This window comes from Petaurus breviceps, unplaced genomic scaffold, assembly GCF_028583685.1.
Source record: "Petaurus breviceps papuanus isolate PSGF00001 unplaced genomic scaffold, PetGlider_PUasm1.0 229, whole genome shotgun sequence".
Lineage (NCBI taxonomy): Eukaryota > Metazoa > Chordata > Mammalia > Diprotodontia > Petauridae > Petaurus > Petaurus breviceps.
Window position 1 is genome coordinate 37,646,011 of NW_027185903.1, and position 22,159 is coordinate 37,668,169.

At 39.0% G+C, this 22,159-nt stretch overlaps 1 protein-coding gene across 5 annotated transcripts in view; it reads right to left on the minus strand.

The window, feature by feature from the left end:
• The window catches only part of IL31RA (interleukin 31 receptor A), a 112,898-nt gene that overhangs the window by 43,705 nt on the left and 47,034 nt on the right, over positions 1 to 22,159 (minus strand). For all 5 annotated transcript variants that reach the window (XM_069096490.1, XM_069096489.1, XM_069096487.1 and 2 more), the window contains exons 2-4: positions 12,359 to 12,442; positions 10,467 to 10,584; positions 2,141 to 2,307 (exon numbers count right to left, since the gene is read on the minus strand). In XM_069096490.1, coding sequence (XP_068952591.1) covers positions 2,141 to 2,307; positions 10,467 to 10,584; positions 12,359 to 12,419 — 346 coding nt within the window. In that variant the 5' untranslated portion in view covers positions 12,420 to 12,442. The remainder of the gene's footprint in view (positions 1 to 2,140; positions 2,308 to 10,466; positions 10,585 to 12,358; positions 12,443 to 22,159) is intronic.

Here is a 22,159-nt window from a genome sequence, read left to right on the forward strand (position 1 = left end):
ATTCCATTACATGTTCATACCACAATTTGTTCAGTCATCCCCTAATTGCTGGCCATTCACTTTGTTTCCAAATTCCTTTCTACCACAGCAAGGCTTTTATGAATATTTTGGTGTATATGTTGGACCTTTCTTTCTTTGACATCCTTGGGGTATATTAGTAGCAGAGGGTTCTCTGGATCTAAGGTTACTTATATTTTAATTATTTTCTTAGCATTATTCCAAATTGCTTTTCAAAATGGTTATACCAGTTGACAGCTCCACCAAAGTATATCGGTGTGCCTGTCTTTCTACAATCACACCATTTACTCATTGACTATTTCTGTCATTGTCATCTTTGCCAATTTGCTGGGTATGTATATGACATGAAATCTCGGAGTTGATTTGGCCTATATTTCTCTTATTATTTATACCAGAGCTTCTTAAACTTTCTCCACTCAGGACCCCACAGGGTTCCTTGGTGGTTGCATGGCCTGACGGCATGAGCAGTGTAAAATGGGAACATTTTGCACTCAGAACCAAGGCTGCAGTGAATTGCCGATGCAACATGGGCAAGCATTACTAGAAACACCTCGGATTTATTACACGTTTGACTTTTAATTAATTTTTGGTCACTGAATGTTCAGAAACCTTTTATTGCTGCCAAATTTTTCATGACCCCACATGTAGTTACAACCCATGTTGTTAAACAACATGTTTAAGAAAAGCTGATTTAGACCAATCTTTCACATGATTACTAACAATTTGCAAGTCTTTTAAGAAATGTTTGTTCCTACCTCATGACCATTTATCTTTTGGGGAATGTCTCTTGGTCTCACATGTTTGTGCTAGTTCCCTAGATATCTTGAATATCAAACCTTTATAAGAGACATTTGATGCAAAGATGACCAATAGCTTCTCCTTTCATCATTTGCCTTGATTTTGTTACTGTAAAAGCTTTCCAACATCATGAAACACAATTTCTGCATTTTAGCCTTTCATGATCACCTCCCTCCCTTCTCTGCAGCTGTAAGTGGTAATTGATCTGGTCCTTTACGAATTTTCTTGTGTTGTGACTTAATATTAAGGTTTTATAAGCATCCTGATCTTATTGTAGTAATATGGCATAAGTTGACAGCCTGAATCTAATTTCTGCCAAACTGCTTTCCAGTTTTTATGACAGTTCTTCTCAGATATAAAGTTCTTCTTTGAGTAATTTACACTACGAAAATACAAATTATTATTATAAAAGTAGACTATTTTCAAGCTTCCTTAAAACTTGAAATAATTCACTGGCATATAAATAAGTAAAATAAAGAAGACAAAAGAATTTTTATCTTGCACCAAGGAAGATTTATCAAGACCTTTGCTGGTGACAGTTAATTATGCCTCAGTAATGAAATTTTTTAATTGAGTTTCTTCCTTAAAGATATTCCATAATTCAGAATTTTCACTAATCCAAACTGTCCTTTATCCTTACTATAAATTATACCATGGTACATATGCAAAACTAAAAATACCATGGACATCTGTGTGAATAAAATCATTTGTTCCACAGATGTGTTAGAAGTTAAGAAACATATAATTTATATGAATTTGAACATATGAATATTTCCACACTATTTAAAAACGTCAGTTAACATTTAAAATGCCATAGTGAAGATTAACTCTCTCAAGGGACTGAGAAAGGCAAGAATTAATGAGAATTTATTTTTAATTTGTGACAACAAATTATGCAGGAGAGAAGGGAGGACTGTATTAGGAAATGAAGGTGATAGAAAAGCATAAAATGCTAATAAATTTAAAGAAAAAATTAAAAAGATAAATGGGAAAATATGAGAAAGAATGGAGAGTTTTACTCTCTTCTTATATATATTCAAGGAAAAATTCTAGTTCTTGGTTACTTTAAGCATAATTAACACTAGAGTGAAGGGATGGGAGTCACTAAGCATAGTTTATTTTTGTTCTGGGTTTTCCTTCCCCATAGCTGTTATTTCTTAGCTTTGGTTGGGATTCTTTGTTATGTTTTACTGACAAGTCAGTTTTCCTATGGTATGTGCAAGAGTGGCTATGCATCACATCCTTAAGCTGGGATTCTATTTGCTCCATAAGTACAAGACAAACTCTTTAAAATAAAAGTTTTTTATTATTGGCAGATACTCACCTATGTCTTCCAGACACCAATATGTTATGTTAGACTTGTGTTCACCAAAAACATTTTTAGCTTCTACTTCAATGGAGTAATTATCAGGATATGACAAATGCGGGAAGAAGAAAGAACATGATGTACGAATCTCACTTGTGCAAGAGTCTCTTTGTGTTCCACGTACGCTTTAAACATAAACATGGTTAGATATGAATTTAATTACCTTAAAAGGACAATGTGATTCGAAATTGACAATAATTTTTAAAACCACAATTATATCAAAAGACACAGAAAAAGTTTTAGACAAAATATAACACACATTTCTATTTTTAAAAAAATACTAGAAAACAGAGAAATAAACTCTGATAAATGCAATGACCAACCATAATTCCGTAGTACTTATGATGAAACATGCTGCCCACCTCCTGAAGGACTGAAGGTTCAGAATAAAACACATGTTTTCAGACTTAGCTAACTTGGGAATTTGTCTTGCTTGACTATGTATATTTATTGCAAAAGTTTGGGGTTTTTTTGTTTTGTTCTGTAATTAGGAGTTGGGAAAGAAAGGTTAACTAGTAATAGGGTTGCCCAAAAAAGAAAAAAGAGAGTCACTGAAGCAATCAAAACATGCACAGAAGACAATAGACCAAAAAAAAAAGTAAAGCCAGAAGACAATTTTGAAGATTACATATTGAATTTATTATATCCACAAAAGGAAAATCAAGGTGTATATAATAGAAATTCATGGCTTCATGTGCAATCCCTTTTTTCTGTCCTACTTTGTATATGGAAATGCTAATTTTATTTGGTATTTGTTAAGTCCAGATTTTTTTAAAATTTAATTAGGGGGGAAAAAGTAAGAGAGGATATTGCCTGAGTAGGCAGAAGAAAGTCACTCCTTGAAGAACTTCCAAACACACGTATAAGTCCTTGACTGTTGGTAAAAGGTTCGACTACAAAACCAAAAAAAAGTCATGGAATGGAAAAGTTAAAATCCTCACACATGGCCTTACTATTTTCCAAGAGAACAGTTCTAAAATTGACAAAATTCTGTCACAAGTTATTATACTTGCATACAATATGCTATCTAATCCTTCAAGTGGAAAAAAACATTTTCAGTGAGGTCACATTTTGACACGTTTTCCTTTCCTTATCCAAGACATTGTGTGTATAGCTCTGTCTCAATGGCACAATGCCTAATATGGGATTTGGGATGCAAATGTTCTAAATTAATAATATAAGAATACATCTGTCAGAATCCAAACCTCCCCTGTGGCCATCCGGACAATCCACTTTGCTTGACCAGTTACTGTAGTGAATTTGGAGGTAAAAAGGAGTAGTGGTTTATCCAATAGTATCTTTTTAACTATGTGAAATATATCCTTTTACTAATTTTAAGTAAAATTGTTTTTATTGCCCTGATCCTTGAGTGTGACATTTCACTCTAACCCTGAGCCTGAGTCACAATTTGTCGCCTTTGCAAGATTTATAGTAATATCTAATCAACTAACTCATCATTGAAAAAAATACTTCCAGTATAAGGGAGGTCATTCTCTGAGATGAATTTTCCTTTTCTTTTCTGGGATATTGCATATGTAGCTCTGTCCTACTCATACGAGATCTTGAATCTAGAAAAAGTTACAAATCAATAGCACTACCCTTCACTTGCCAAAATCCAGTACACCCACGAGGACTTCAGGACAATCTACAAAGCCTTTTCCACTCCACCCACCCAAAGCTAGCTGATTTACAGCCCTTGCCTTGGGTGGAAGTTGGGAGATGATCTGTTTACTGCAATTCTTTGGGGAGTTCTGGTTACAGTAACAGAATGAACAGCCAAATGTTCTAAGGTTGTTGAACTTCTAGGTAAGGTCAGTACAGAAAGATGAATGAAGAAAGTCGGCCTGACCCTGAAGCTTAGCTTCTTCTAGGACCCTCACTGCAAAAAAAGAGTAGAGAAGTTGCTGCTGAGGCTGCCCTCTTGTGAAGCCAGTTTGAAAAAAGTATGAGTGTTTAAAGAGGTTTCTATACCATACAGTTTGAAGATATATGCCAATAGTGTCTTTGTCTAGACCAGTTGGCTCCTGAAGTGTGGTCCAGAGACTCCTGGGGACCCCAAAGCCCTAGCAGGGGTGTGTGAAATCAAAACTGTTTTCATGATAATGCTAAGACATTTTAATTTCTAATATGGTAAGTATTGATAGGTATAACCCACATAAACAAAAGCTTTAGGGAGTTCTCAGTAATTTTAAGAATATAAAGCCTGAGATCAAAAAGTTTGAGAAAGACTAGTCTACACCAAATGATACTCCTGTTGTAGATGGAACCGAAAAGAAAACCCTATCTGCATGTTAGAGTCTGACAGCACACGCATCTAAAAACATGATCATGTGCCTACTTTTTTTTTCAAGAATCAATTATTTATAAATATAATTAAAATTGTTTTAGCAAATTTAAAAGTTACATTTAATTAAAAACAGAAACCATCTTTTTTTTTCTTTCCAACAAAATCCTTGCCAAAATTCCTACTAATTTAAAGGAGGATTTCAGCATTGTTTTTTAAACAGTTCTGAGCTAGGAAGGTGGGGCAGTGGATAGAGCACCAGTCCTGGAGCCAGAACCCAAGTTCAAACCCAGCCTTAGACACTTGCTACCTATATGACCCTGGGCAAGTCATTTAACCCTGTTTGTCTCTTTTTCCTCATCTGTAAAATGAACTGGAAAAGGAAATAGCAAACCACTCCAGTATCTTTGCCCAAAAAATAGGGTCACAGAGAGTCAGACATGACTGAAACAACTCAACAACAAAACAACAGCAGGCTGGGAAGAGTAAGATCAGAGGTCCCCGGCCCTGCCAAAGTGGTCTACCTGTAGCTCCAGAAGGTTTGAGAGCCAGTGGTTTATGTGCCCCAGCAGGACAAGATTTCATTTTCCCCCTTAATAGAATGCACTACCTGATAACAAGTGCATTCAGGTCAAATGGTGAAATGACAAGATCCCAAGGTCTGGAGTCCAGTTTTGACACAAGTTGTGTTTGATATAGCCAAGTCACATGATCTATCAGGGTATTAGAGATAGAAGAGACCTGAGATACCATCTATTCCAAATCCTTCATAACACAAACAAGGAATTTTAAGTCCAATGAAATGACTTGTCCAAAGTCCTACGGGTAACAAAAACCCAGACTCAAAAGACTCAAACCCAGATCTTCTGACACCAAGTCTTTCATACCTCTTTCTACACTACAGCTGCCTCTCTGAGCCTCAGTTTCCTTATGTGTCAAACCAGAATAATATCTACCTCATGTAGGGAGGAAAAAGAGGAGAAATGTTTTCTAAATTTTAAGCACCACAGAAATGTAAGGTGTTCAATACAGTCACTTCTAGTGAAAACATTCTGTTACAGTTTGTTTCCCCATCACAACTGTGTAAAAAGTGAATGTCAGAGCTGGAATTCCAAGTCCTGGGGTGTTCCCACTACACCAAACTGCCTGAATATAGTTCTTATCACATACGTGTGACTACCCACAGGAAAAAAAGATGAGGATCACCACCTGGATTATTACAGGCCAAGTTTCTGAAGACCTCCATGTTAGCTCCAAGTTTCTGAGGAGGGCAAGGACAGATGAGAGTTAAGGATGAGCCCTCCTTGTTTAAAGAACAGGAAAGAAGAGGGGAAACGAGCATGGCAGACTAGAAGGAAACAGCACTGACTAGCAACCCAGAATGTCAAACCAAGCAGTCATTAGGAATTCCAAGAAGAAATCACAGTGGGTCATCTTTCCTGCTCATGATCACAAATTTGACCTTTAGACAAGTGATCAGAGCAGGCACTGTGGAATAGCAATGATCCAGGATCATAGACTTCATGCCCAGAACTCAAGCTAGGCCAGCAGTACAGGGAGGCCCAGAGACAGGAGTGTCCTGGAACCACCTTGCACAGACTTGTGAGACCCAATTGTTAAATTTTCAATTAGATAGATGGATAGGTAGACAGACACAGAGAGAGAGAGAGAGAGAGAGAGAGAGAGATGAATATATACGGGCAGCTAGGTCAGGAAGACTCTTCTTCCTGAGTTCAAATCTGACCTCAAACATTTTAATATCTATGTGACCCTAGACAAGTCACTTAACCCTGTTTGCCTCAGTTTCCTCATCTGTAAAATCAGCTGGAGAAGGAAATGGCAAACCCCTCCAGTATCTTTGCCAAGAAAACCCCAAATGGAATCACAAAGAGTCAAACACAATTGAAACGACTGAACGAGAACAACAATAGATATGTAGACATATATAGGGATGTATTTGGTAATAGATTGCTTTATTCACATGGCATCCTAAACATTATATAAATACAAAACCACATACATGCTACTGTATCAAATGTCATTTTCAATAAGAAATTCAAGAGTACACTTAGGGCTGCTTTAACAAATGTGAACTCTTTGGTTTCTTTTTCCATATTAGTTACAAAAATCAATTCCTTTATTTAGATTTTGATTTCCTACTGTGATCAATGACAAAGTTCAGAAGTGGGAGGAAGAATACCACGCACGGTAGGATTTAAGAGGGGAAAAAATTGATTTGTCTCGACTGAAAGTGATGTAAAAAAATGTCAACAATGTAAATTAAATTGAAAAGTACGTGTATACGTTTTTTAAAAAAAACAGTTGTTAAACATTTACCAGCATACCTTTCCCAGAGCTGATCACAGAGTCAATCACCAGCTCATGACAGCAATTTGGGGCCTGGAGCACAGACTCAACACCCAGAGCTCTAAGGATGGAGTCACCCAATGCAGATTGTAGACTCAGTCCCCCACTCAGGAAAGCAGTGTGGTGGAGAGGGAAGGAGTTTTCTAAAGAGGTCAGAATTCCATACTCAACCACCAGTAGTCCCAGTTAGGCCTGCCACAGAGCTGCTCTGGAGAGACAACTAAAAGAATGACTAAAAGAGCTATTATATTGCCAAAAGGGAAGCCCAAGACACAAAGCCAGGAGAGGAGAGTAACTCCAAAACATTCACAAACAAAGCCTCATTAAAAAAAAATACAGCTTGCTCACAGGATCTATTGGATTCATACAAGAAATAATGCAAGATCTAAAACATGAATCAGAAATTGGTACTATAAGTTAAATTAGATGAATAGGCAGTTTTCAGATGGAGAAATTAAAGTCATCTATAGTCATATGAAAAAATGCTCTAAATCACTATTGATAAGAGAAATGAGAATTAAAAACAACTCTGAAGTATCACATCATACCTATCAGATTGGTTAACATGACAAAACAGGAAAATGATAAATGTTGGAGAAGATGTGGGAAAACTAGAACACTAATGCATTGTTGGTAGAGTTGTGAATTGATCCAACCATTCTGGGGAGCACTTTGGAACTATGTCTAAAGGGCTATAAAACTGTGCATACCCTATGACCCAGCAATACCACTTCTAGTTCTATTCCCAAAGAGACCATAAAAATGGGAAAAGGACCCACATGTACAAAAATATTTATAGTAGCTCTTTTTGTGGTGGCCAAGAATTGGAAATTGAGGGGACACCCATCAACTGGGGAATAGCTGAACAAATTGTGGTATATTAATGTAATGGAAAACTATTGTTCCATAAAAAATGATGAGCAGGAAGACTTCAGAAAAACCTATAAAGACCTGCATGAACTGATGCTGAGTGAAGTGAGCAGAAATGAGCAGCGGGAGAACATTGTACACAGTAACAGCAGCATTACATGATAACCAACTTTGACAGACTTAGCTCTTCTCAGCAATGCAATGATCTAAGACAATTCCAAAAGACTCATAATGGAAAATGCTATCTGTGTTCAGAGAAAAAATGATGGAGTCTGAATGCAGATTGAAGCATATTATTTTCTCTCTTTTTCGGGTGGAGGGGGGGTTTTCCTTTCTCATGGTGTTTTCTTTTGGTTCTAATTCTTCTTTACAACAAGACTAATGTGGAATTAAGATTAATATGATTGTACTTGTATAGCCTATATCAGATTGCATGCCATCTGGGGGGGGGGGAATTTGAAACAAAATCTTTTTTTTTTTTTAAGCAATTGGGGTTAAGTAACTTGCTCAAGGTTACACAGCCAATTATTTTGTGTGGGTGCCAAGTATCTGAGGCCAGAACCAATCCTGGGTCTCCCAACCCTGGGGCCGACGCTCTTACTCACTGCGCCATCTGGCCGCCCCAAAACAAAATCTTACAAAAGTGAATGTTGAAAATTAAAAATAAATCAATAAATAATTTTTTAAAAAATAAGTTACATTAGCATAAAAAGGGAAGAAAGTAGAAAAGAAAGAGCTACAGAAGAGAAACTTACAAAGAGATTTAACAGCTTAGAAAAAAGACAATGAAACCTTATCTAAGTTAATAGACTCCTTGAAAATTAGAATAGACCAAATAAAAATCAGTGATTCCATGAGACAGCAAGAAATACTAAAACAAAGTCAAAAGACTGAAAAAATAGGGAAAAAATTTTAAGGTATTACATATAAAAAATAACTCACTTAGAAAACAGATCAAGGGAGAGATAACTTAAGAATCACTGAACTACTTAAAAGTCATGACCAAAAAGGAGTATGGATAGAATATTTCAAAACATCATGAAAGAAAGAAAACTACCCAGATCTCTTACAACTGGGGGCAAAGTGAAACTAGGAAGAATCTATCAGTCACCTCTGAAAGAAACCCCAAAATGGAAACTCCAAGGAATGTCATAGACAAAATCCAGAACTTTCAGATCAAAACTACATAAGGAGCCAGAAAGAGTTTAAGTATTGAGGAAATATAGATGATAGATAGATAGATAGATAGATAGATAGATAGATAGATAGATAGATAGATAGATAGATAGATAGATTAAAAATAGATGAGAAGAGATAGATAAAATCAAAGAAACAAGTAGAGATAAAGTGAGATAGAGATAGATAGCAAATGGCAGAGAGAAAAATGATAGGTAGATAGGTGATATATAAATGGATACAGGTAAAAACACAGGTGATAAATGGAGAGATTAAAGATAGGTGATAGAAAGGTAAGTATCTGATAGATAGATAGATGATAAGTAGACAAAGAGAGATAATAAATCATATCATCTTCATTAAACTGGAAATTTTACACAGGCAGAGGCAGCACCTTAGCTGGTTTTCTTGGCATCCTTTAAAACTTCGCTCAAATTCCACAGGTGGCAGGAGTCCCTTCCTGGGCCCTCCTACCGCTAGCACCTTCCCTTTGAGATAACCTTCCACTTACTCCACATGCATCTTTGACGCCCAAAGTTATTACCATACTGTCTCCCATTCGACTGTGAGGGCCTGGAGGGCAGGGAATGTTTTTGCCTGTCTTTGTATCCACAGTACTCTGCACACAAAATTGAATCATAGGATGTGAGAGACCCAGTCCAACCCTCTCCCCCCTCTTTTACAGACGAGGACACCAAGATCATAGAACTGATTGGTAGCAGAACTGGTCCTAGAGCCCAGGCCTCCTGATTTCCAGGTTCAGAGATCTTTCCATATTCATCATATTCTCTTCCATGAAATGCTCAGTCATGGTCCAGCAGTCTCTTTATACTTAGCATGGGTTGGTATCTTAGCCAACCTAACTTCCCTAAGAGAAGGTATTCCTATCTCTCTATCCCTCCTCAATTTGGGTGTTCATCCTGTCAGGAAGGGCACCAGATTCCTTATATCCTAGCTCTTGATCACTGGACAAGAGGCAGAATGATGTAGTGAATGAAGCACCAATGCTTGGAAGTAAGAAGTTTTGTGTTCTAATGCCCCGAGTCCGTCACTTAGTTGCTGTGCAACCTTGGACAAGTCATTTACTTTCTCTGAGTCTAAGTTTCTGCATCCATAAAATAGAGATAAATTAACCTGTCAATGGTGTGCTATTAAATATTTAACAAATATCTGTCTAAAAACATGTACACACAATACACTTTTAAGTTTAATCGGCATCACTGCTTTCAGGAAATCAACAAAACAAGAAATCAAGAAATGATTTGTAGTATTTCATGATTTCTGAGGTGTAAATGCTCACACTGAAAATTTAACAATCAGCTTTTAAGAGCTGGCTCAAGCTGGCTGCAACACACCCCTGAAAGCTGTAGTGGCTACCTCATGGGGTTGTGGTAAGGTTCTGATGAGGTAACATATATGAAAAGCTATATGACTCACAACATAAGTAATTTATTCTTAACATATGGCATACAGAGTACCAAACAACCATAAGAAAGAAAGTATCTTAGATCTCAACTGACTCATACCCAGAATGAATTAAGAACTTTCAGCTCTTTCTCCCATCTTGCAAGCCCACCTCGTACTTACAAAATTCTATGGACAGTGTAGAGTGTAGGATAGGCTTCCTTTTCTGGACTCCAAGTACAAGTGAAATTCTTCTTATAATAGAAAATGCAGGAAATGTTTTCTGGCTTCTTTGGCAGCTCTATAAATCACATGAAAACAAGGGCAATAAGAAAAAATAAATACTGCCCCCATTGTGCCTTTTGCTGAAAACATGTATCTTGTGTATTTTTTCCTGAAGTAAATGATGCATATGGTGATGGGAGGAGATTCAAAAAAATGTTTAAAAAGGAAAAGAGATCCAGACTACAAGGCTGATGGCAATTGGGATGAAGAAGACTCTGAAAGTTTTGCTCACTCTGTACTGGGGAAATGGTACCCAAGAATTAGAGAATTCTAGAGGATCATTGTCCCTCACAGGAAGGATGTGGGAAATCTGTGGGGTGGGAGGATGGACAGGAAGCTGGAGAGGGAGGGAGGGAGAAGTGGAGAGAAAGAAATAAAAAAAGAGATAGAAACTAGGAAGTGGAGAGAGCTAGGCATGAGAAACAGACAGATGAATACTCTTCGTTCACACTTCTGAAAATAGTGAGCATTGGACCAAGACAGGATTTGGACTGGGGAATAAACCAGGGGAGGGAGAAACTCTCCCAAAGCATACTCAGGTTCTTCTTGTGGTGACACTCTCTTTGACACCAGGGTTTTACAGAGAAGGCTCAGAGTCCAAGCTTCCTGGGAGTCATGAAGACTTCTTGCTAAAGTGAAACATCATGGTTCACAGGTGTTGGTTCTATATTAAAAGCAGGGAAAAGGCAATGACCTGGACCTTTGGCCTCAGCTTTTTTGTGCTTCTGTAGATTCATTTGCATGGGAAGACTCTAAGCATTTCGGTTTCTCCAAAGAGCTATAATGTATGAGACTAATCAGACAATTAATTTTATAGAGCATAACTTCATCTAGGCCTCACGTTTACTAAAAATAACTAAAAATAAAAAACCTTTCTATATGATTCTTAATTCCTATTCTATTCCACAAAGCTTCTAGATCTTTTCCTCTCTTCCAAAAATCTCAATAACACACCAACATTTATAATAGATGACCGAGGATCTTATTTTACTGACAAAATTAAGGTCATCCAAAAGGAACTCCCTCAATTCCACTCCTTATCTCCTCAAAACTCAATGTCACCCATTCTTTCCTCATTCATGAAAGGTTAGAGTGATGTATTGATATTTTCTATTTCCCAGTCACTATCCAAGTCCACCCCACAAAATTCTGTCTGTATCTATCTTCCTAAGGTAGATATTCACTTTGCTGTTGTTATTCAGTCTGACTCTTCATGATTCAATGGACCATAGCTGTCCATGGGTTTTCTTGGCAAAGATACTAGAATAGTTCGCTATTTCCTTCTCCAGCTCATTTTACAGATGAGGAAACTGAGACAAACAGGGGTAAGTGACTTGCCCAGAGTCACACAGCTAGTAAGCATCTGAGGTCACATTTGAACTCAAGTCTTTCTGACTCCAGGCCCAGTGCTCTATACACTAAACCACCAACTTAAGTAAAAGCAGAAAATTAGGGGTGGGGAAATAAATAAATAAATAAATGTGGAGGGGGGACAGAGGGAGAGAGAGAGAGACAGAGAGAGAGACAGAGAGAGAGACTCTCTAGACATTTGCTTCTCATTAAATTTGTGTATATAACTATAAAAACCATTTTTAAGGAAGGAAACAACTATTAGAATTTTGCCCTTTTCCCTCTCTACTCATTACCAAAGACCATCTTTCACAAACCCATCTACTGCCTCAAGTGGGAGCCACTGAATGGACAAATGGAGTGATCATAAAATTAACGCTCCATTTCAGAAGGGAATAATGAAAGTCAAATGATCTACAAAAGAACAAATAACCGCATACCTGCTACACAGAAATTACCAAGAGAAAGGAATAGTGCCCAGAATAGCATCTTCTCCATCATGATTCAGAGGGATTGATGAAAAGCTGAAATATAATAAAGCAAGAATTAATGCTCTGTTTTCAATAAAATGTAAGTTCCTTAAGGACAAGAACTGTTTCATTTTTGTCTTTGTATCTGGCATGTCTAGTTAGTGCCTAACATATAGCAGGGGATTAATAAATGCTTGTTGAATAAATGAGTCAATCAAGAACATGCATTTACTAAGCCACTTATTTGGGACTTAAATAAAGCTTCAAAAAGACCTAACTTAGAAAGGGCCAAGGTTACCCACTGCACCCTGGGCCAGCTGTCTTGACTTTTGTCCTGTCATTGGACCCCAATGACTCTGGGGGAGAGAGTGAGGCTGACAACTTTGCAAAACTCTGCCTCACTTAAATCCATTTCATAAACAAGTCAAGGCATCACCCTTGGGATGTCATTGGTCCTCTTTGAGAATGAAATATGAACAACAGCTATGTGCTGGGCACAATGCTAGGTATTAGGGAATACAAATACAATAAATGAAACCATTCCTACTTATAAGCATTCCAACAGGAGAGACAACAAGAACATGTGTAAGTATATTATTGTTGTTCAATCATTTCAGCCATATCTGACACTTCGTGACCCCATTTGGGGTTTTCTTGGTGGTTTGTCATTTCCTCCTGCAGCTCATTTTACAGATGAGGAAACTGAGGCAAATAGGGTGAAGTGACTGGCTTAGCATCACCCAGCTAATAAGCGTCTGAGGCCAGATTTGAGCTTCTGAAGACGAGTCTTCCTGATTCCAAACCCAGTGCTTCATGCACCACCTAGCTGTCCATATAAGTATATAGCTAGCGTTTACACAGCTCTTCAATGTCAGTCAAGAGCTTTACAAATAAAAAGTGCCCCAAAAGTCTTAGTGCCATTTTAAGCTATAAAACTGTGCTAAATTTTGCATTTTTAAGTTTTAAACAGCATGACAGTTTTAAGCTTTAAACCAGCACTAAGACTTTTGAGACACCCCATATTTATCATCTCATTTTATCCTCAGCACAACCCCTATAAAGTGGGTGCTATTGTGACCGTGTTTCCCCGATAATAAGACCTATCCCGAAAATAAGCCCTCCCCTTACTGTGTAAGATTCCTCTAAAATAAGCCCTCCCCCGAAAATAAGCCCTATTGAGATTGCTACTGTAGTGAAGGTGATCCCCTGCGCTACACGCTACATTACGGTACCCTCTGTATGCACCGTCTCCTCCCCCCCCCCCGTGAAATCACCCCCCCCCCCCGACCTGCATCCAATCAGGGCTGCAGCAGTGAGCCCTGTCATCCTGTTCTTCCCCAGTGATTTGCTTATTGAATAAAGGTACATTTTTTTTGTTCACATTTACCTGTTTATTAAAATTGCTGTCAATGTTCATTAAAATAAGCCCTCCCCTGAAAATAAGCCCTCTGGTGTTTTTCTGTCCAAAAAAATTAATAAGACAGTGTCTTATTATTGGGGAAACACGGTATTACCATTTCACACATGAGGAAACTAAGGATATGTTAAATAACTATAAAGAGAATGATACAAATCAATAAAAGGGCGCTTGGAGGACAGGATACCAGTAGTGGAGGGGATCCAGAAAAACTCCACCCAGAAGATGTTGCTTAAGCCGCATGTTGGAGGAAGGAAGGGATTCCCTGAGGCAGAGGCAGACAGGGAGCAAAGCCAGTAATGATGCAAATACCCAGAGATCTGAGATGGCGTGTTCTGGGCAGCTAAAGGAGAGAAAGCCAGTTTGGCTGAATGGCAGCATGGGGAGGGGGAGGGATTAAGTTCAGGAGGCTGATTCAGGAGGATAATTATGTATAATTAGGCCAGAAGTACCAGCAAAAGGTATAGTTGTGCGGCCTTTAAAAGCTAAACAGAAGATAATTGATTCTAGAAACAACAGGAAGCCATTAGAATTTATTGGGTAGAGGAGTGCTATTGTTGAATAGGCACTTAAGGAAAATCATTTTGGCAATTAAATATTGTTGTCGAGTCTTTCTTAGTCCTGACCTACCCTTTGTGGCCCCATTTGGGGTTTTCTTTGCAGAAATACTGAAGTAGTTTGCCATTTCCTTCTCCGGTTCATTTTTACAGATGAGGAAGTTGAGGCCAGAAGTGCAATGACAGGCTCATGGTCAAAACAGCTGGTAAACAGCTGAGTGGTAAGCCATGCTGTCTGGTGTTCCTCTGCTATGCTTTTTGTCGTTGTTGTTGAGTTGTTTCAGTCATGTCCAACTCTTCCTGGGGTTTTCTTGGCAAAGATACCAGAGTGATTTGCCATTTCTTACTCCAGTTCATTTTACAGATGAGGAAACTGAGGCAAACAGGGGTAAGTGACTTGTCCAGGGTCATACAACTAGTCTGTGTCTGAGGCCAGATTTGAACTCAGATCTTTCTGACTCCAGGCCCAGTGCTCTATCCACTGAAAGAAGGTATTAGAGGCAAGAATACCAGTTAGGAACTTTTCAAGTAACAGGCAAGCAGGGAGGGGTTGCTTAGGACTAAGGAAATATTGCATGAATAGGGCAGCTAGGAGGCACAGTAAACAGAATACCAGGCCTAGAGTCAGGAAGACTCCTCTTCCCAAATTCAAATCTGGCCTCAGACATTGCTGTGTGACTCTGGGCAAGTCACTTAATCCTGTTGCCCTCCGTTTCCTCATTCTGTAAAATGAGCTAGAGAAGGAAATGGCAAACCACTCCAGTATCTTTACCAAGAAAACCCCAAATGGGGGCACAAAGAGTCAGACATAACTGAACAACAACAGAAGTCATGTGAATAGAGGCATAAAAAGGCTTGCTTGTGCACTCCCAGATCACCTAACATGGAGGTCTGCCGCTTCCAAGTAGCCTCCTTTGATCGGGTGTTTAGCCAGAACAAGTTTCACCTTTAAAATTGGCCAGGCTGTAGACAGTTCACACTTATACCTAGAGCCCTGAATTTCTCTTATGGGGCACAGGAGACCAATCCCTACACTTGAGGGAACTCCATCAGTGAAGGCTGGAGCCTTTGTTGAAGCCTAGGCAGTACTGGAGAACCCTAGGGGAGGGGTGAAATGTAACAAAGCTGGCCTTCAGGCAGCCGGGCCAAGGTAGTAAGTGTAACAGAGAGAAGGGGTCCAATGGAAAAGGTTGTGGAGGCAGAAAGAGCATTCAGCGTTTGATTGGTTACGTGGAGTGAAGAAATGAATAAATGAGTTCTGGATTCCAACTCTTGGGAATCTCTGATTTCATGTTTGAAATACAAAGGACTCTTTCAATCAAGTTCAAATACCCAAGAATCTGATAAAAAGTCATTCTTCTTTTAGTCTTCACTCATAGAAATATGCCATCAGGAAACTGAATGTGTTGACACACCCTCAGCTGAGTATCATAAGCCATCGAGTCTAGATAACATTGTACCACTGACCCACTCATCGCGTAAGAGGCAGCATGGCACAGTGGATAGGGCCTTATCGATGACTCAGGAAGAAAGACTGAGGCTGACAACTTTGCACAACTCTCCCTCACTTAAATCCAATTCACTCACAAGTCAAGACATCGCCTGTGATATCATTGGTCCTCTTTGAAAATGAAGGACATTTATAAATAATATCATACAAACAATAAGGTGGTTTCAGAAGGGGAGGTCCAAACAACCATAATATCAAACTGATATCCGAGGAGATTTTTTTACATTTTCTGGCCAAACAGAAGAAGACACTTATAAGATTTTGCTCTGTCATCCTACTAATCATGATAAAATGCCCTGTCCTCCCTCACGTGGGGTATTTGACTACTGAGGAGTCACTGGCCCCATTTATCAGCAACTGCTAGCCTAGCTAATGAATGAATCATGCTTAGATCTTTTCTGCCTTAGTCTATCTTTATTTCAGTCATGACACATGACCCCTTCCCTCTGCCTCAACCACACACTGAGATGTTCATACAACTGATCTCATAAATACCCATAAATGCTTGGCCTGCATGATCTAGAAGTCTGATGTTACTCTCTTAGATACTATCTTCTTTTCTCTCACGACTTCATTCCTCTTAAACCTATTCTTCTTCCCTTTTGCGACCTCTATTCACTCTATCCTTTCTGTTTTCCCAGTCGATCAACCCATCTTTTGGCCTCACTGTCCTTCTTTCCTAATCTTGACTATAGTGAACCAGTTCAAATATATACAATTCTCTTCCTTTGAATCCCTGACCCCCCCTTGTCCTATAACCATTTTTGCCTTTCCCAATTCCAGCCCTTGGTTACCCAAACCATTTACTTTTTCCACTCCTACTAATATGCTGCTAAATGCTGCAAGAGAAGTCATATAACAATACTAATCAGGTCCACCACAAATGTATTAAATCTATTTTCCACCAGATCCTCAGTAATGAATACTTTTACTATTCTCTAATCAACCTTACATCTCACTTCTCAATAGCAGTCATTTCAGACTTTCTCTCTTAAAGTCAATTATAACACCATACTTCTTTGCAAGACCTTGTCTTACACTTTAGAGAGAACATAGAGGCCATCTGGTATGCCTCTCTCTTCTTCCCAAATTTATACCTCTGATTGCCTCAACATCATTCCCGCCTTTCTACCCATATTCTCTTCTCTTTTGCTCCAGACTTGGATGAAGAGATGGTCCTTCTTCTCACTCAAGGCTAACCCCTTAACCTGCACTCTTGATCTCCATTTCCTCCAGGACCTTGCCCTTGGAGAGAAAAGAAAAGAGGGTCTGGAACAGATCTTTCACAGTTAAACTCATAGAAAAAAAGCCATCTATATCCATCACCCCCCCACCATCTTCCGTCCATTTTCAATATCTTATAATCTGTCTTAACTCAACTGAAACTTTTCTTTGAAGTTACCATTGATCTCTTAATTACAAACTCCAATAGTCCTTCCTCAGTCTTCGTCCTTCAGAGCCTCTATGTAGCACTCAACTTTACTCTCTCCTCCTTGGAATTGCTCTCTCCTGCTTTTCTTCCAGCCTGTCTGCCTACCCCTCCTCAGATTCCTTCGCAGAATCATTATCTATGTCCACCTCCTAAGTCGGAGTCTACCTCGGGTCTCTGTTGGCCTTTTTCTCTTTTCTCTCTACACTCTCCCATTTGGTGACCTTATCAGCTCCCATGTGTTCAATTATTACCTTTACACAAATGATTCCCAGTCTCCTGAGTTCAAGGCCTCAATTTCCTTCTAAACTCATCCCTCTTCCAAACTTCCCTATTTCTGTTGGGGCCACCCATCCTTTTAGTCATGCAGTTTCAAAACCTCAAAAGTTATTCTCTACTTTTCCCTCTTCCTCATTCCCCATTATCTAATTAGTTGCCAAGTCAATTCTAACTCCAAAACATCTTTCACTTCTGACCCATTCACTCCATTTATGTGGCCACCAAACTTGTTCAGGCCCTCATCACATCTGGCTTCAACTACTACAATAGCTTTCCAAGCTGTCTTCTTGATTGTACTCTCTGTGCTCTACAAAATAATCTATACAACTGCCAAATGGATACTCCTAAAGGACATGTAATTCATGCTTTATTTGGCAGAGCTATGAATTTGTCCAGCTATTCTTAAAAGCAATTTGAAATTATGCTCCAAAAGTTACTAAACTTGTTACTGACTCAGTGATACTAGTCTATCACCAGAAGAGATCAAAAAAAGAGAAAAAGGACCCATATATACAAAAATATTTATGACAACTCTTTGCTTTGGTGGCAAAGAAAGGGAAACTAAGGAGAGGTCCACTAATTGATTGAACAAATTATGGTTTATGAATGTATTTACGTTCTATTTAGAATACTGTTGTGCTATAAGAAAAATTAAGGGGACAGCTGCAGAGAAATCTGGAAAGGCCTATATGAATTGGTATAATAACCCCTCAGCATAAATACCAACATTAATGACTATACAATTCATTAACAATGTTAGAAATTATAAAGTAAGACCAAGTATTTAAAATGTTTTTCCTATGACAAAAAAATAACAGCCAGAGTCCTTATTATCCTTTAATTTCTCACTTCTGAAGCACATTCTTATCATTCAGTTCATTTAGGATACTTAAAAATCTCTTCTCAAGAATTTTCTTCATCCTCTTTGAAAGACAAGGGTTCTAACAATTCTCTCCAGAAAAGGAGTTTCATCATGAGTTCTCTGGAATTGTGCTTGGTCCCTGTGCTAATCAGAGTTCTTAAGTCTTACAAAGCTGTTTGTCTTTACCTCTTTGGCTGTGATACAGCCACTGCCCAAAGCTAGCTAAGTCTTTACAATGATATTGATTCTGTATAAATTGTCTTCCTGCTTTTGTTCACTCTGTACCTATCACAGTGCCTTAAACCTAGTAGGTGTTAACGATTCAAAACTACAAAAATGGAAAGGGTATACTTTTAATCAAAATCACATTAGTAGATAGTTTTGCTTACTTGTACTCAGGGAAAAATGCTTTTCAAAGGACTTTGGGTTAGGGGAGGGGCTTGGGGGGAGTGGCACCTATCATATCAAAATAAAACACATCAGTAATCTTTTTTCTAATCAATTACTGAATTTTTGTCCTGAAGTCTCAAATAATCCATTAAAATACTAATAAAAAAATGCCTTCGGTGAGGCACATTGGGATATGAAGGTGCTTGGGATCTATGTCTGTAATATCAGTTTGTTAACATCAGTTTGTAAAATCAATTTGTAAAACCAGTAAAATCACATTTCCCCCTCCCCAGCCTCAGAGCATTAACTCTGCCCCTTCCCCCTACCAGCACTCTGCCCAGCAACAACTCATGAACTCAAGCTTGGAATAATAACAAGCTACACCTATGAATCCTTCACTAAACCATCTATAAACATTTTAGCTTAGGCAAATGTTATCTCCCCTTAGTATAATGGCCAGCTGCCCCATGAATCCTTCAATGCCCTATCTATAGGTAAACTCCCTAGCCAATCATACACATACTGAGTCTCTGTTAGCCTTGGTTCCCAACATCCATCTTGTCAAACATGCCACTGATGGGTGGCAGACTAGGCACTTCTCAGACAGTCTTGACCGATAGCAGACTTAGTGACGCTTCAAGCCTAAAACCACACCTCCAGGTAGCCCCCCCTTGGGTTATTTCTCAGTGAATTATAGGCAATAAGCCTGTGCAGCTGACATTAAAAGTGCATGTTCCTTTAAGCACTGACCAATCCTTAACTCCTCCCTAATCCCACCCTTACTCATCTAGTTAGCATAATTGACATCTGATTTATTGTCTTGACTCCTTAAAACTATTCCTGTGACTTCTTTAAGTTTGCAGGTTCCCTAAGAACCCCCGCCTGCTGTAAAGCATAACAATAAACTTTTACAATCCTGATTCCAAGTCTGCTTGGGCCTAGTGAATTCTTTCCAGACTGAATCACAGGGATTCTGGTCATTCATATCGATCAGAGTTCCTGTATAACCTATTGCCTTCTCCCCCATCAAAGGGAGTGGAGATGGAGGATTGATAACAATAAAAATATTAGAGAAAGACAGAAAGGGATGGTCTTTTTTTTCACTTAGCTAAAGTTCAACTTGCCACACCTTATAAATCAGGAACAATGTGATTTTTAATAAGAAGTGATCATTGTTTTAACATAATGAGCATCAAGAAGGGAAATAATGACCTTACTTTTTCAGTAAAGGGAAATATTTTGGTTTGAAAACTAACAGTATGGACTCAGGCTTTCTCCCTAATGCCTAAAATATACCCACAGGCAAGGTTAAAAAAATTAAAATTGCTAGGATGCTATCATGGACAAGAGAGTTCATTGGACAGTTCACTGGACAAAGAATCTGGATGAATGAACTCTAGATCTCCTACTCGCTAAGCTGGCTGGATGACTTAGGGCTGGTCATCTTGACTTCTCTGAGCCTCAGTTTCCTCACTAGTAAATTTGTAACAATAATGAGATGCTTAAAAACGCATCAAGTACAGCACAGAGTTAGTAGATTAACTCCATTTTTGGAGTTATCCATCATCATTTCTATAGTTAAGCAAGCTAAAACCCCAGAAGGGTTGATAGATTTCTCCAACGTCACAGAGGCAGTAAGAAGCTGAACCAGTAACAAAAGCTAAGTCTTCCAAGTCATTATTTTGGTTAAGTTCTGTTTTATGAATCTTTTTTGTTCTCCATTATATTTTGTATGTAGGTTGGCTCAAAGTAAGAGAAGCCTCATCACATATACATAATAAAGGCAGGAACAAAGGATTGACAAGGGGAGCGTTATCCTCCCTGCCATTTACAGGGGAAACCAAAAACTCTTGGTGAATAGAGGAAATCCAAAGGGCCTCAGACCACATTGCTCCTGATTCGTTTCTTTGACAGATACTCCTGAAATGAATTGGGAGACACAGAACCTCCATAAAGAATTAAATGGGAGTCAAAAGGCCTTTCTAACCCCAAATCAGATGATGACTTAGGACAGAGACATTGCTGCTGGTGAACAGGAGGGAGATATTCAAAGATGGACTAAGGGGCCAGGGCTTGGGCTCTCCATATCTGACTAGATGTTTGGGATTCCAAAAAAAGCTCCACTCCTGGAAGCTACAATTCTTCTTCTAGAGAGAAAAGTTACTTACAGTCAAGACTTTGGTACCTGACAGATTCCTCTTCTCTCCTAATGGAGAGTGGCAGCAGCTAAGTATCTGCATATTACATCCCACACTAAAAGATCTGAAACTCAAGCTTCCAGTTGTTTTTCAATCATATATAACTCTTTGTGACCTCATTGGAGGTTTGCTTAGCAAAGACACTGGAGGGGTTTGTCATTTCCTTCTCCAGTTCACTTGACAGATGAGGAAACTGAGGCAAACAAGGTGAAGTGACTTGCCCAGGGTCACATAGCTAGTAAGTGTCAAAGGCCAGATTTGAACTCAGGAAGATGAATCTTGCTGACATAAGATTCAGTGCTCTATCTACTAAACCACCTAGCTGCTCCCCAAGCCTCTCCTCAAGAGTGGGGAACCTGTGGCCTCAAAGCCACATGTGGCTCTCCAGGTCCTCAAGTGAGGCCCTTTGATGGAATCCAAACTCCACAGAACAAATCCTTTTATCAAGGGGAATCCAAATGGATTCAGCCAAACGGCCTCGTGATCAAAAGGCCTCCGGACCCACCCCAGAAGGTTCCCCACCCCAGACCTAGACATTCCGACCTGTGATGAGATTAACTACAGGGAAACACTTCTGAACTGAAGTTGCCCCAAAGTTAAAACATTCTCCCCCCAAATCATGTGACATCCTGTCTTTGACTTAACTTCCCAAAAAAAGGAATGTGATTGAGCAGCCTCCCTGAGAAGCTTTTGCTGCCTCCCTCAAGGCTGTGTAAAACCCCACAAGTGTGTGTGTCCCACTCTATCGAAGAGTTGCCAGATGCTTGGCAACTGCCCATCAGCTGATCCAAATATACCTTTTATTTTCCAGCCTTGCCTTCTGATTTGTTGTCATTCAGTTACGTCTGACTGTGATCCTTTACTAGGCTTTCTTGGCAAAGATACCAGTGTGGTTTGCCATTTCCTTCTGTAGTTGATAAAGGCAAACAGAGGTTAAGTGGCTTGCCCAAGGTTACACAAGCAGTAAGTAGTAAAGCCAGAATCAATGTCAGCTTTTAAGTATTAATCCTGCGTTCCATTCACTACACCACACTGCCATGTGTTATGACTTCTGGGCTACTCACTTGAGTTGAAACAAAACAGCATCTGAGTGTGAGGACTTTTGAGAGGCAGAAAGAAACTGAGTACC